This window comes from Meleagris gallopavo, chromosome 19, assembly GCF_000146605.3.
Source record: "Meleagris gallopavo isolate NT-WF06-2002-E0010 breed Aviagen turkey brand Nicholas breeding stock chromosome 19, Turkey_5.1, whole genome shotgun sequence".
In the NCBI taxonomy this organism is placed as follows: Eukaryota; Metazoa; Chordata; class Aves; order Galliformes; family Phasianidae; genus Meleagris; species Meleagris gallopavo.
The window spans coordinates 4,659,285-4,671,938 of NC_015029.2; the positions used below are offsets into that span (position 1 = coordinate 4,659,285).

Here is a 12,654-nt window from a genome sequence, read left to right on the forward strand (position 1 = left end):
ATGTTTCAGAACAGTAGCAAATGAATGATGGAATAAGGATTCTGCTGATAGTGTTTTCCTGCATCAGAAATTATGGCCACCCCATATGTCCTCCCTTTGTACTCATTGGCAACATCTCCATGGATTATTTCACAGCAAGTAGAGCAGTGTCTGAGCAGCAGTGCGTTGGACTGAGCACGTGTCTGCAGCCTGTCTTGAGGAAAGGGTTTTCTTCCACACCAAATGGGTTTATCTGGAAAGATTGCAGTTCATTTTAATCTGGTGATCTGGCTTAAACCCTTTTGTGCAGATTGATAGAGATGCAACAAAGAGCTTTTGCAATGCCTTCATCACAACCCAGAAAACTCCCTTCCTGCCCTCAGGACCCACACCGAAAGGTTTCCTCCCTGCAGTTCAGGATTAGGTCATGCATGGGATTGGTCTCACTGGTGGACTCCCTAGCACAGTGCTAATCTGGATATAAAGATGTCCAAAAGGACAAATGAAGAATTCATACCCAGTGCATCCCATGCCTGCGGGTTACACCTGCAGGCTGCTCTCATGGTGCTTCCTTTGCTTGCTTCTGCAGGGTGCTCCAGGAAGGATGGGTGCTCAAGGGGAGCCTGGCTTGAAGGGTTACCAGGTGAGATACCATTTTCATCCTCCATCTCCTAATAGTTCTTAACTGTAACAAATGTATCACTCCAGCATGTGGTTATGTCAGAAATCCAAGCAGGACTTTGGCTCAGACAGCTCCTTCCCATCTCCTCACGCGCTGTCTGCTCTCTGCAGGGACACGCAGGACCACCAGGGCCAATTGGACCACCAGGGCCGAAGGGTGAGAAGGTAAGGCAGCAGAGCAGCTCTGCAGTGCATGCAAAGCAGCACTGCTCGGCTCTGCAGCATCACCATTACAGCATCAGCACCAAAGCTTGGCCCCTGGAGGCTTGCACAGCCTGGGCAAGGGTAGAAACGGCTGTATCCCGCAGCAAAAAAACATGTGCCAGTGTTGTTCTTGAAAGAGGGTCTTGCCCTCGCCACCTTCAGCACTAGATTTCCCATACCTCAAAGTTCACGTGTGCTTGAGTTACTGCCATCGGTGCCACAGCCAGCCGAGGAGGTTATCAAAGCAGAGCTGGTCCCCATCGCCCTCGCCCCTTGTTCCTCCTCGCTGCTGTGACTCAGCGCAGCTGCAGCGAGGGGCTCGCCGAGGGGTGCTGGGCTGACTCAGAGCTCTCTCTCCACACCGGCTTTCCCCTTGCGTTTTTCCCCCTTTTGCTGAGTCAGCGCGGCCGTAACCAGTTCAGGCTGGAGCAGTGACTCACGCTGTAATGGTTTCCTGTCGGCAGGGCTGGATGCTCCCAGGCCAACCAACCCAGCTGGCCGCGCACGGTGCTGCTGGAGCCCCTCACGTGCTGTGGTAGCAGCAGCAATGCTCCTTCCCCCATTATGGGCAGGGAGGTGGTGGGGATTGGGAACGGTCAGTGCCGGGGTCCCAGGGAAACGGAAAGATGTTATGAATTCATTTTGCTCATTTTCCACCTCCCCAGCACTGCAGCTGAGAGCTTTTGCGTCTGGTTGCAGACGGACGTGCGCAAGCCGCAGCTTTGCTGCTTGCAAAAGGAGACAGTGAGACTCAGAGGTCCCAAGGGCGCGTCTCTGCTGGGGCTCTGCGTGCATCGTGTCCGTGTCAGGACACCCTGCTCACACTGCTCTGCCTTCAGACTCCTCGTGCTGGTGGCCAGGAGGCGATGTGGCAGGGCGAGCTGTTGTGCTCCACTAACACACATCCCCTGCCTCAGAAATTTTGCTTAAGGCACAAGCACACGCTGCTTTTTCTCTCGTTTCCTGCTGTTTCATCCACATCTCTATCACTGCCTTACTGGATTTCTACCCCAGCTCCTCTCATGCTGCCCTCCGCAGTAGCACTGCTGTCTCCTGCAGCAGCGTGTCCAGGTACACCAATGGGAGCCACGCACAGCCCAGGGTGATGCAAGGGCTCACAGCCAAGCACGTTGTCCAGCTGAAAGCCTGGCCAGAGGCTTCTCACAGCCCCAGTGCTGACACTTGAGCATCCTGCAAAAGTTGAGAGCTGTGACTACCAACAGCACAGTCACCATTGGCTTTAGAGCAGGCAGAGATGTGCAGATATGTGTCTGTTGCTTAAATTTTGACTACCGCTTTTCTTTTCTTGATCTCTGCACATTTAAATTTGCCATCTTCTTGAAAGCCATCGTTCCAAACATGAGACTTGTATTATTGTGGATCTTTTATTGTCAGAGCTCAGCAACAGCATGTAACAGCTTATCCAAGAATGAGTAAACAAACTCTAATTGTCAGTTTCCAATCTGAACCCTGCCAAGGACCTCAGAGCATCCAGCATGTCCTGCTGAGAGCAGTCAGAGCTGTTTGTGGCCATTGACAGCCAAATCTCACCCTGTCCCTGCAGGATGGTAGGGCTGCAGGCTGCCAGCTGCAGCCAAACCAGGAGAGCCCGGTGCCACCTGCTCAGCCTCCAGCAACACCTCCTGCACCACCCAGCTGCTCCACAAAACTTGCACCTAGAAGTTTTCTTACCCATCCTTCCTTCTTATCTCCCAAGGCTGATCCCAGCCCAAGGACAGATTCTTCTCGACATCTCTTACCTCACGCAAGCATCCGAATGTTAAAATGGAAGCCTGAATCTGAGAACAGAAGAAGAAATGAAAATAGGACTGTGGCTGCTCTGTGAGCTTTAACTATGCTTTAAGTGTAGCTTTGGTGAAGAAGGAGAATATGTAATGGTGGGGAAGGTCTTTTCTTTTCCAGAGCAGAAAATGGGGTGGAGAGAGGCACTGTTGCGAACGCAGCTCCATTGTGCCATCCCAACCAGCTACCAGGCTACATTTAATACATTTACAGCTCCTCAAAGAGGCCTTGCTCTGAGCAGACGCCTGCACTTGGCAGCTGCTTAAAGCAGTCCAGATGGGATCCTTTTAAAAATTACAAACTGGCGTATCTCACTTTGGGACAGGAGCCAACAATAACAAGCCTTCCCTTCTTCTCCATGCATTTTCCATTTGTATCCCAACATGTTTACTTTGCTGCCCTTTACTCTAACTTTTTTTCACTGCAACTTTCCAAAGAATTAGTGCAGACCTTTCATCTCCCTCTCGAGCAGCTGAGGCATCAGGAAGTCGTGGAGGAGCTCTGTCTCGCAGCCCTAGAGCTGACCACTGCCGCAGGATTTTCTCTGAAGACAAAGCACAAAGTGGCAATTAGACTCAAGGAGACACAGAACGGATTTTGGGGAGAGAGTCTGTGAGTTTTGGCACTGCCCAAAATTGTGAGCCTTCCTTGAGTTCATCACACCCACCTCGGCTCTGCATGGCAAGGTGTTCACATCCTGCTGGTGCCGAGACTGCTGTACTGTAACATGTCTGCTGGGATTGGTTTGGTTTTTTTTCTGAGACCTGAGAAATGGTGTCTTTGTTTCCCCTCTCTCCTGCACTCCTTTGTTAGTGGCATGAAAGTGAACCAGTTGCCAGGACTTCTGCTGTCAACTTCACCCAGCAAGTTCTTTAGCATTGATAACTGTTAGCAGAGCCCTTTAGGCATTGCTTTGCTTTTCCTCTATTCTGCTCCCAAATCTCTCCATCCATATTGCTCAGCACTGTATTTTCAAGCCATTCAGTTTCTTCCCACATATTTCGTTTACCAACATACCTCCAAGAAGACTGGAGTTCGCCACCCATCTCGTGATCTGTTATGGCCATGCATAGCCACCACCTGGGAGTTACTGGCAGCGCTCATCCAACAAATTTGGAAGCAGAAAGGAAGAATATGCCACTGTCATCAAGCACTTAATGGAGAGAGATGTACTGAGCTGTTTTCTACCTGTTGGGGTTAACTCCAAGAGATTGCTAAATCTCGAGTCTCATTCTATCAAGCTGCAAAGTTCAGGCCTGGTGCTCAGCCCCATGAGAAGTCAGAGTGGGTCGGCATGTCTCAGGAGTGGTACTTCTCTGGTTCCAAAGAGTGTGCCCAGTTCCTAAAGAAAATGAGCCTTGGCATCACCATCAAAGATCTTTCTCCCTGATGGTTATTTACGGATCCAGATGTGTTACTGCCAAACTTCACATATAAGCAAAGCACCCAAGCACCTCCCAGAGAAATTCCCACTGAGGAACCACAGGTATCCTTACCATCAGCAGCTCCAGCACCAGCAGAAGAGGAGAGTACTGGAGAGAAACTCAAAGGCAGTCATAAATACACCAGAAAGGGTGATCCAGCTGCTGAGGATTGCAGGAGCCTGAAGGAAACATGGCTCTGCATAGCCATGCAGACTTGGGCTTTGAAGGTGCCAGGAGCCCTGCACAGAGCAAACACTGCAGCTTCACGGTGCCAGAATCCCCCAGCCCTCCTCTCTCCAGGAGCTGCACATCAAAGGAGCTGTGAGACGCTTTCGTCCCAAAGAGCCAGAGTGCCAGAGACACAGCGATAGGGAGCGGCCAAAAACCAGAGGAGCTGGAATATAGCTATCTTCTATGGGAAGCAAAGAAACAGCCATGTCTGAGCTAAACTCCAGAGAAAACAGGACACCGTGACCCCAAGTGACTTACACAATTGAATTTTAAAATACAGCATCTGTGTGGAGACCCTTGAGGGATCTCTCTCTGGATATTTTAGGGAGAGCTCAGTTATCTGCCAGCCAAACCATGAGCTCTGGGCTCCTGCTGGGAGCCGTTCCATCAATGAGCAGAGATGCTCAGGCAATTAGTTTGTAAGGGACAGACCCTCTCACCTGGGCGAAGGTCAGAGAAGGTCAGAGAAGCCCACAGTGGGGTCACAAAAGGCAGGAGCCCAACCAGCCATGGCTGCACTCAGTGAGAGTGGAGAAGTGCTTGATTAAAGAGTTTGATTTGACTGCTGGTGATAAAATTCAGAGGGAGAACTGTTTCCCATATTTTCCCAATTACGTGCTTCTTTCTTCGTTTTAGGAATTGTTGAGAATAACTCTGTGTACCTGGTTCCTTAGGGAGGATGGTTAGACTGGGCAGAAACCACCAGCAAAGAAATTAGGGAAGAAATATGAACAGTCAGCACGCTAGAGGACGTGAGACAAAATAATAGTGATAATTTTGACATTGTGTGGATGAAAAGTTGGTGAAATCAACGCAGACTTTGAGTTAGGAGCCCATGAGATGAGAAAACTGGATCAGGTCTAGACAGAAACATCTGCCATATCAGCTGCAGACTGTATTAATGACAGTGTTTTTACTCACAGGGAGAACAAGGCGATGACGGGAAGGTGGAAGGCCCACAGGGTCCACCTGGAGACAGAGTAAGATATTAAATCCCTTCCCTAATCAATGCTGGCCTGGGTTTTGCCAGGGGATGAGCTGACTTGTTTCCTTACTTACGCAACATACAAAAGCCATCGAGATTCTGCAGATAACAGGACTTTTAACATCTAACTTATGCCTTTGTCGTGTTGTTGTAGGGTCCTGTTGGTGACAGAGGAGATCGAGGGGAGCCCGGAGACCCTGGTTATCCTGTGAGTCGTGTTCCCAGTATGTGATTCAGAAATGATTGTCTTGGGAAGGTTTGTGGTTATCGAGGAAATACCCTGGAGAAGATGTGTGTGAGATAGGTCATGTAATGCCGGACAAAACTCAAGACTGATGTGCCAATGGCTGCAGAGTGTTTCACAGGAAGATCTCTGCTAATTTGGATATTTTGAAGCTTCCAAAACCTTAACAAGATTTCTCTCAAAAGCAGAGCTGTGAGGATTCCCTTTATGTGGGACATAATTGGTGTTGATCTGAAAAGGCTCTATGGGCTTTCTCACCTCCATCCAAAATCCACTTGCTTTAACTGATCAGAGCAACCCATTCCAGGAACGCACAGAAGAGTTTAAACCCAGCAGAGCAGCTCTGTTGCTGCCATGTTTTGTAGACAGCAGTCTACAACTGTTAACTTAAACTGATGCTCTGTGCATTAGAAGATACTCCTTCCTGCTTACACAGTGACTAGCAGTTCTCTGAGCTACTTCTTTCCAGTGTGCATCCACAGTAGCACGTACACTACCCATGAGCTTCAACATTTGTGTATTAGCAGAATGCAGATATATTTATCTTCCCCTGCCCTGCTCTGCATGCTGCATCTGTGTTTGTTCATCGTTGCCACAAAGAGGACTAAGGACAAACAAATGTTCCCTCTCTTGTTTTTTTTTATTTAAGGGCCAGGAAGGGCTTGATGGAGAAAGAGGAAAACCTGGACAGCAAGGCTTACCTGTAAGAAATCCTGCTTTACTGTAAGCTACCCAGTGTCACATGCGTGTGAAAAACAGATGCAGGAGGGTAGGAAGAGCTGTAGTAGGGGATGTGTGCTGAGCTATGACATGCAGCGTGTGCATTTCCATAACCCATGCCTCTGAAATGGACAGTTTGAGCCATATGTTGAGACCAAAAACTAGGTGATAGAACAGGAGGCACCCCGAAAAGCCTACCCCTGGAACAATGTTTCTAAACAGGCCAGGAGGGACTTGAAAGTTTAGGAGATGAGCAGTGCAGGATGGCCATGATGCTGGAAGGGTCCATTTGGAAATGGTGCTTTTGAGGAGAGCTGCTCCAGTGTGGGACCATTTCATTCAGCCTGCATGGCATTTCCTCTCAGCACACGAAATCCAGAAGGCCAGAAGAAGGGATGAAAGCATGTGTGATGGGGGATGGAGGGATGTGTGATGGTGAATTGCTTCACTTCTCCATCAGGGTTGCTCCCTGATGTCTGACATCCAGGCCAAACCAAGGAAAGGGCTGCAGCATGCAGAAGAGAGGTAGTACCCATATGGGGATGTGCTCGCTGTATGAAGCTCTCGTTCTGCACGTAGCTTTTGCAGGGCCTTTCCCAAACCAGGCTCCTTCCTCCTCACTTCTCAGCACGGTTTTCCAGGAACGGTCTGGAATTTAGCAAACCAATTCCCCAAACATGAGCACCACCCAAGTGAGGGGGTAGCACTGCTTCTTCTTCAGTTGATACCCTGTTAAATGATCTCTGGAGACAATTCCTTGCTCTCTTTCCCCCAGGAGGCCTGTCTGAGCACAGGCTGTTCCCGTGAATTGTTTCCATACGGTCAGTGTTGTTAGGGCACAAAAAAATGCTGTTCTTTCTACTTCGTGCAAGATATTGCCAGATGAGAATTTCAAGCAGATTTTTCATGCTTGTGTTTTGTAGGGGAATCCTGGACCACCAGGCCAGCCAGGAGCAAAGGGATCCAAAGGTGATGTGGTAGGTTTCAGCAGGGTGGATTTGTAGCATCCTAAGTTTGAAGAAAATGTCTGATTAAGAGAACTTGAATGTTTTTATCCCAGCATGTGTGGTTTGGCCAAAGGTCTACACCTTGAAAGACTATGGAAAACCTAGTGGGAGAGCTGCAAGTATGTATTTAAGTGTCCAACCCCAATGGCTGGTTGGCTTCATAGAGCTGGAGTGGACTAAGACAATAGCAGCTCCAGCATGGAAGGTGAATTTGGGGCAAGTCTTTAGTCATGGCCATAACTGTCTCTCTTTCCCATAACCCTGCGTGTGCTGCTGCAGCCACAGCTAGCTGGTCTGCCCCTAAGGAGATCTGAGCCAGGCAAGTTTCTTCACTTGAACCATAAACTTTTCTGGCTTGAAACTTTCCATGTTTGGAGTCCATATGGTTCTTTTCTTTCCTGGAAGAGACTTCCTAACTTCTTGCCCTTGCTGAGCAAGAAAACACAGCGCACACAGCTCCTTTGAGGTTCAGTGTGGTACCTACTCTGACTTCCACATCTGGTTGTAATGACAGCATGCTAATTATTCTCACATATAGGGCCTTTATTTGCTAAAATGTAAGTATGTGTCCTCAATATTCAGCAAATTCCTGGTCCCTGATGGCAGATGTCAGGATTTTTAATCCGACCCCACTGGGATAACGGCAGAAGATAGTCTATAGTAGGTGCTCCTGGCAAGGAGTGTACCAGCTGATGAGATTAAAGAGCTCTGCCTAGCGCTGGATGACCTGGAACTACCTTTAGGTGTAATGGATAGCAGAGGAAGCACCCCCAGGAGTATTTATTTCATGTAGCTGTTCTGCCTGGTCCTCAGTGGATGGAGAAACAGTGCACAGGAAATGCAGTGCTTCAATTTGAAAGTGCTTTAATGCGTGACCTGACTAAGAGAGTCCTAGTGAAGGTGATGAGGCTGAGTTTTCCATTCATTCCACAGAAATTAATCCATTCTACAGCTAATAACCCTCAGGAGTATTTCTTTTACGTCTTTATTCACAAAGCAGCATTGCAAATTTCAGACACAAGATACCCCTTCCATTTCCATTAACTCTCCAAAATAAGAGGGAGCTACTTAGGAAAGAAATGCTCTCTCTGAGTGCCCTGCAGAAGACTTGCCAGTGCCGTGGGTCTGTGCTGTGCTTCAATGAACTGACAGAGGATGCAGGTTTCAGGCATCTTGTTCTAATGTTTGTCAGTGCATTGAGTCCTCCCTCGAGTTCATCCTGCTTTATTTGTCCTCATCTGCTCTGTATTAGGAAAAATGTAGGTCCTTGCCTTCTAGCTATTCATTCCTGCCCTAGAACTCTCAAGACATACGAAGAATCACTTGTAATAAAACCAAATAGCAGTTCATTCTCCAGTGCTGGAGCAACTGACTTTATAAATCTCTTTTTATAAAACTCTTTCCAACCATTATCCAAAAATACACCCTGAAGTCAGGCGCCCAAGTGGACTTGTGCTGGAACTGCTGCAATTTTAGATGTCTTTCTTTCTTTGCAGGGTCAAAAAGGAAAGCAAGGAGCACGAGGCAGCGCAGGGAGCAGAGGCTCACCGGTAGGTAAAAAAAAAATCCATTTTCTGCCCAAAAAATGCTGTCCAGGAGCTCCATCGCTGACATATTTGTGATTTTAGGGCACCCTTGGGCTACCTGGTCCTCGAGGAGTGGTGGGAAGGCAGGGCCAAGAAGGTGCTCCTGGAGTGGATGGAGTGCCTGGGAAGGATGGCGTGCCTGGGGTGCTGGTGAGTTTGCAGTTGTAACCTCATAGCATTAATAACAAGTGCAACTTAAGAGCTGAAAAACCAAAAGGTAACGTAGGAGAAATGGATGTAGTCCAGCTACAAATATCCCACTTTCCATATACCCAGAGAGAATCATATGTTGCTCATTGTATCTCACTTTGCCTTTGCGTGGTGAAGTCTGTAAACAAACCAATGCATCCAGTCTGACAAACAGCTTTTTGCATGCATGTATCTGCAAGTCCTCCCATGCCCAGCTGCATGCTTGCTGGCTGAGGGCGGAATCATACACTCCTCCATGCCTGTAGAAGATGTACAGAGCTGGAGAGAGTGCTTTGTTTCATAACCTCTCCTGTGTTTCTTTTCTAGGGAGAGCAGGGAGATGATGGAGAAGAAGGACTAATAGGGATGCCTGGCAAAAGAGGGAACCCCGGCGTACCAGGACTGCCTGGGGCACAGGGACCACCAGGATTCAAGGTGACTTTCTGACCAAGATACTGCTATGAGCAATGCAGTCTGTGAGCCTGCTGCATCTAGAGCTTGAATTCACCAAGGTGTAACAAAGTCTGAGTTCCTGCTGCCATCTTTCACTTAGCTGGAAGCTCAGCAGCTGATTCTCTGTCCATCCATCCATCCATCCATCCATCCACTGAACATCCCAGCTTTCTGTCTTTGTCAAAGTTCTCTCAGCTCAGGAACTTATAAATATCTGTACCCACACTGTGAACGCCTTAACTCCTTTCATTAGAAACCTGGTAAAGAAATGTGACCTTAGAGAAGCTGCAAGGGATCTGCTGCAGCCTGCCTGTAGGAGACCCACAATGGGCATTGAAGCATGGATGTCTTCCAGCTGCTGCCTTGCAAAGCCTGAATGGTGCAGGAAAATTGTGCAGCTTGTTTCTGTCATGTATTTATCGTGCTGGGATTGCTGGAACCAGTATGACTTGGGCACTGCCTTAGGTGGAAGGAGGGAAAAGCTGCTTTAATGACAGTGGGGTTTCTTACTGGTCCCTGCAGTGGTCCAGGTGGGCCGCAGGATCTAACCATTCCAACAGCAATTCAGCCATTTGTAAAAAGAGACTGTAATTAGGAAAACTCCAGCGGGGTTTGGAGAGGCTATCAGGTCTGATTTAAACTATGCCTCCTATAGCACATCACTCTTAAACTGTCACTTGCTGCCCTCCAGCTGCCTTGGGTAGAATAACAGGCTATTTCCAGAAGTGACCTGAGAGACTCTTGTGGAATTATGCCACACTCACCCTCTTGGGAGATCGGTTGCCCCTTGTCCTCCTGTTCAACCATCCCGAGCACCCACTACCTTTGCTGCCATGCCACCATCCTGCACCCATCTGCCCCTGCAGACCTGAGGCATCTCATAATGGAGCCACATTCCTCATCCCGATGCACCACTTTTTCCCAGCTTTCCATCTATGGTTATTTCAGCTGAACGTTGTTATATTTAGCTCCTGTCCTTTGGAATTACTTGAATTCTGTTATTTTTAGGGTGAAAGAGGATTGCCTGGACAGACTGGCCAAACAGGGAAGCGAGGATCACTGGGAGGAATGGGCCTCCCAGGGAGCCCCGGCGATCCAGGACCCAAAGGCCAGCCGGTGAGCAGCACCTGGCAGGGACCCCTAAGCAGCCTGCGTTCCCCAAAACACTGTGACTGCTCCCAGCACCCTCATGCCTGTTGTTATGATATGGCACCACGTGTGCTGGTAGTCCTACGGTGGGAAACCCGCGCATTGGAAACCATCCCAACGGTGCGGAATGGGCTGCAGCTCCATAGGGACACCCAGGAGATGTAGGCATCACCATGGAGGTTTGAGGGTGGTGGAGATGTGGGTTCAGAGCATGCTGGGGGAAAAGCACACCTACTTCCAGGGCAAAACGCTTTGTTCTTTTTCATTGTGCTGGTGGGATTGCCCAGCATTTGACAGCAGTATTCCAGCCAAAGGGAGGTAACCACCAACACCAATGTTTTGCCTCTTGTTCCTGCACATGGCAAGTTCCCTTGCCCAGTATTACTGTTGCCTGCTTTGCTGCATCAGTATTGACCAGATCCCCTCAAAAAATGTGACTCTGTGGCATTTAGGTTGCTCTAAAACCTTTCTGACTTCTCCTTTACTTTTGCCCTGAATTCCTCCAGAAAGAAGGCTTGGTTGGTTCTTGTAACACAGAAAAGACCGTAGTCCTTCTCTTAGTAGCATGTTTCCTTTCCAGGATCCATAAATGGGCAGTTAAACCATTTTGTGTGCTTGGAAAGTTTCTAACACTCCACCAAGTCCAACTAAGCCCTTTCTTGCCAAGCAGCTTTTCATTGTCATGGCAGGAAAAAGCTTCCTAACAGTAAGGGCTGTAGATTAACTCTGGAATAGCCCTGTAATAGAGGCAGTGGAAACCCCATCACTTGAGTCATTTACAGCTGGGCTGAACAAGATGCTGTAAAACATCCCATAATGTGCAATCCAGCATGGGTCACATAGTCCAGCTGAGAGGCCAAAGGAGCCTTTTCTATCTCTTGTGTCCCTGTGACTGTAAATTAATCATCTGGCCTATGTTTCTGTCCCATTTTTTTTAATGTTGCATCACTTTGCATTTTGATATCTGAGAAACCCAGAAATATCATAGGACGTGCATCTTAAACATGGTAAAATGAGGGTGTTTATGCAAGGACGTGCTACCCAGTGTTTTCTCTTTATTCTCAGACTGCAGGCTGTATGCTAATCCAAGCTTGATGGTCTTGCAAATATTTTGCTTTTCTTAAGGAACAAAAAAAAATAAAAATCCTGCAGTGTTGTGTAGGAAAAGAATTGGGATTTGTATGGTTTTCATGGTTTTAAGTGGGAGGTGATGTTGTAGGAACACACGCTCCTTTGGACAGCATCAATAAGCATGTTTGAAATTATCCTTCATAGGGCAGTCCAGTTGGTATTAGAAATAAAATAAGTGCTCATTTTAATGGGATTGGAGCATGAACTTGTAGGATCAATCTCAGAGTAGAAGCTCTTCATCCTGCTACTGCTGACTGTCCTCCAAGCCCTCCAAACCAGCCAAGCATGTGCTAGAAATATTGTAGGTATGCCTCTCATCTTGGGGGCAAAAGGTTTAGTCTGTGAGATGTTCTGGAGCTGCTTCCACCCTGATGTTTGTGTAATGCCTTCTTCAGAGTTCTCTCGTACTTCTTTCTCATCAGTCCTGCTTAGACTGAGGAATACTAATGGATTTCTCATTCTCTGAAGCTGCTGAAATCTTGGCGTGTCTTTGAGTGACCGGTTCAGCATGAACTTACTGCTGTTCTTTGTTCTTGTGTTTGTCTTGGCTGTTATTTCCAGGGAGACTTTGGGGAGGCAGGATTCCCAGGGATTGCAGGCATCTTTGGGCCAAAGGTAAGAGGTGACCTGGTGACCAGTTGGCTTCCCAGTCTCTTTGCTGAGAACAGACACTGAAATACCTATTGAAAATTATTTGGTAGCAGCTCTGCAGAAACTACTGAAATCCAATTGTGATTCCAACTTTATTAAGTTTATATATCTTCAAATAATCCTCGAGTATGCATTGACATATACTCTGATAAAGCTTATTTCTATTAAAGTGGGTACATAGTAGATTGAAGATGGATGTCCTATAGACCTCCCCCCC

General features: G+C 47.8%; 1 protein-coding gene across 3 annotated transcripts in view; it reads left to right on the forward strand.

Moving 5' to 3' along the window:
* COL27A1 (collagen type XXVII alpha 1 chain) overlaps positions 1-12,654 on the forward strand; it is a 129,469-nt gene that overhangs the window by 110,802 nt on the left and 6,013 nt on the right. For all 3 annotated transcript variants that reach the window (XM_031556174.1, XM_031556176.1, XM_010720821.3), the window contains 11 exons: positions 569-622; positions 772-825; positions 5,246-5,302; positions 5,462-5,515; positions 6,201-6,254; positions 7,195-7,248; positions 8,775-8,828; positions 8,907-9,014; positions 9,381-9,488; positions 10,515-10,622; positions 12,348-12,401. In XM_031556174.1, the coding sequence (XP_031412034.1) occupies positions 569-622; positions 772-825; positions 5,246-5,302; positions 5,462-5,515; positions 6,201-6,254; positions 7,195-7,248; positions 8,775-8,828; positions 8,907-9,014; positions 9,381-9,488; positions 10,515-10,622; positions 12,348-12,401 (759 nt within the window). The remainder of the gene's footprint in view (positions 1-568; positions 623-771; positions 826-5,245; positions 5,303-5,461; positions 5,516-6,200; positions 6,255-7,194; positions 7,249-8,774; positions 8,829-8,906; positions 9,015-9,380; positions 9,489-10,514; positions 10,623-12,347; positions 12,402-12,654) is intronic.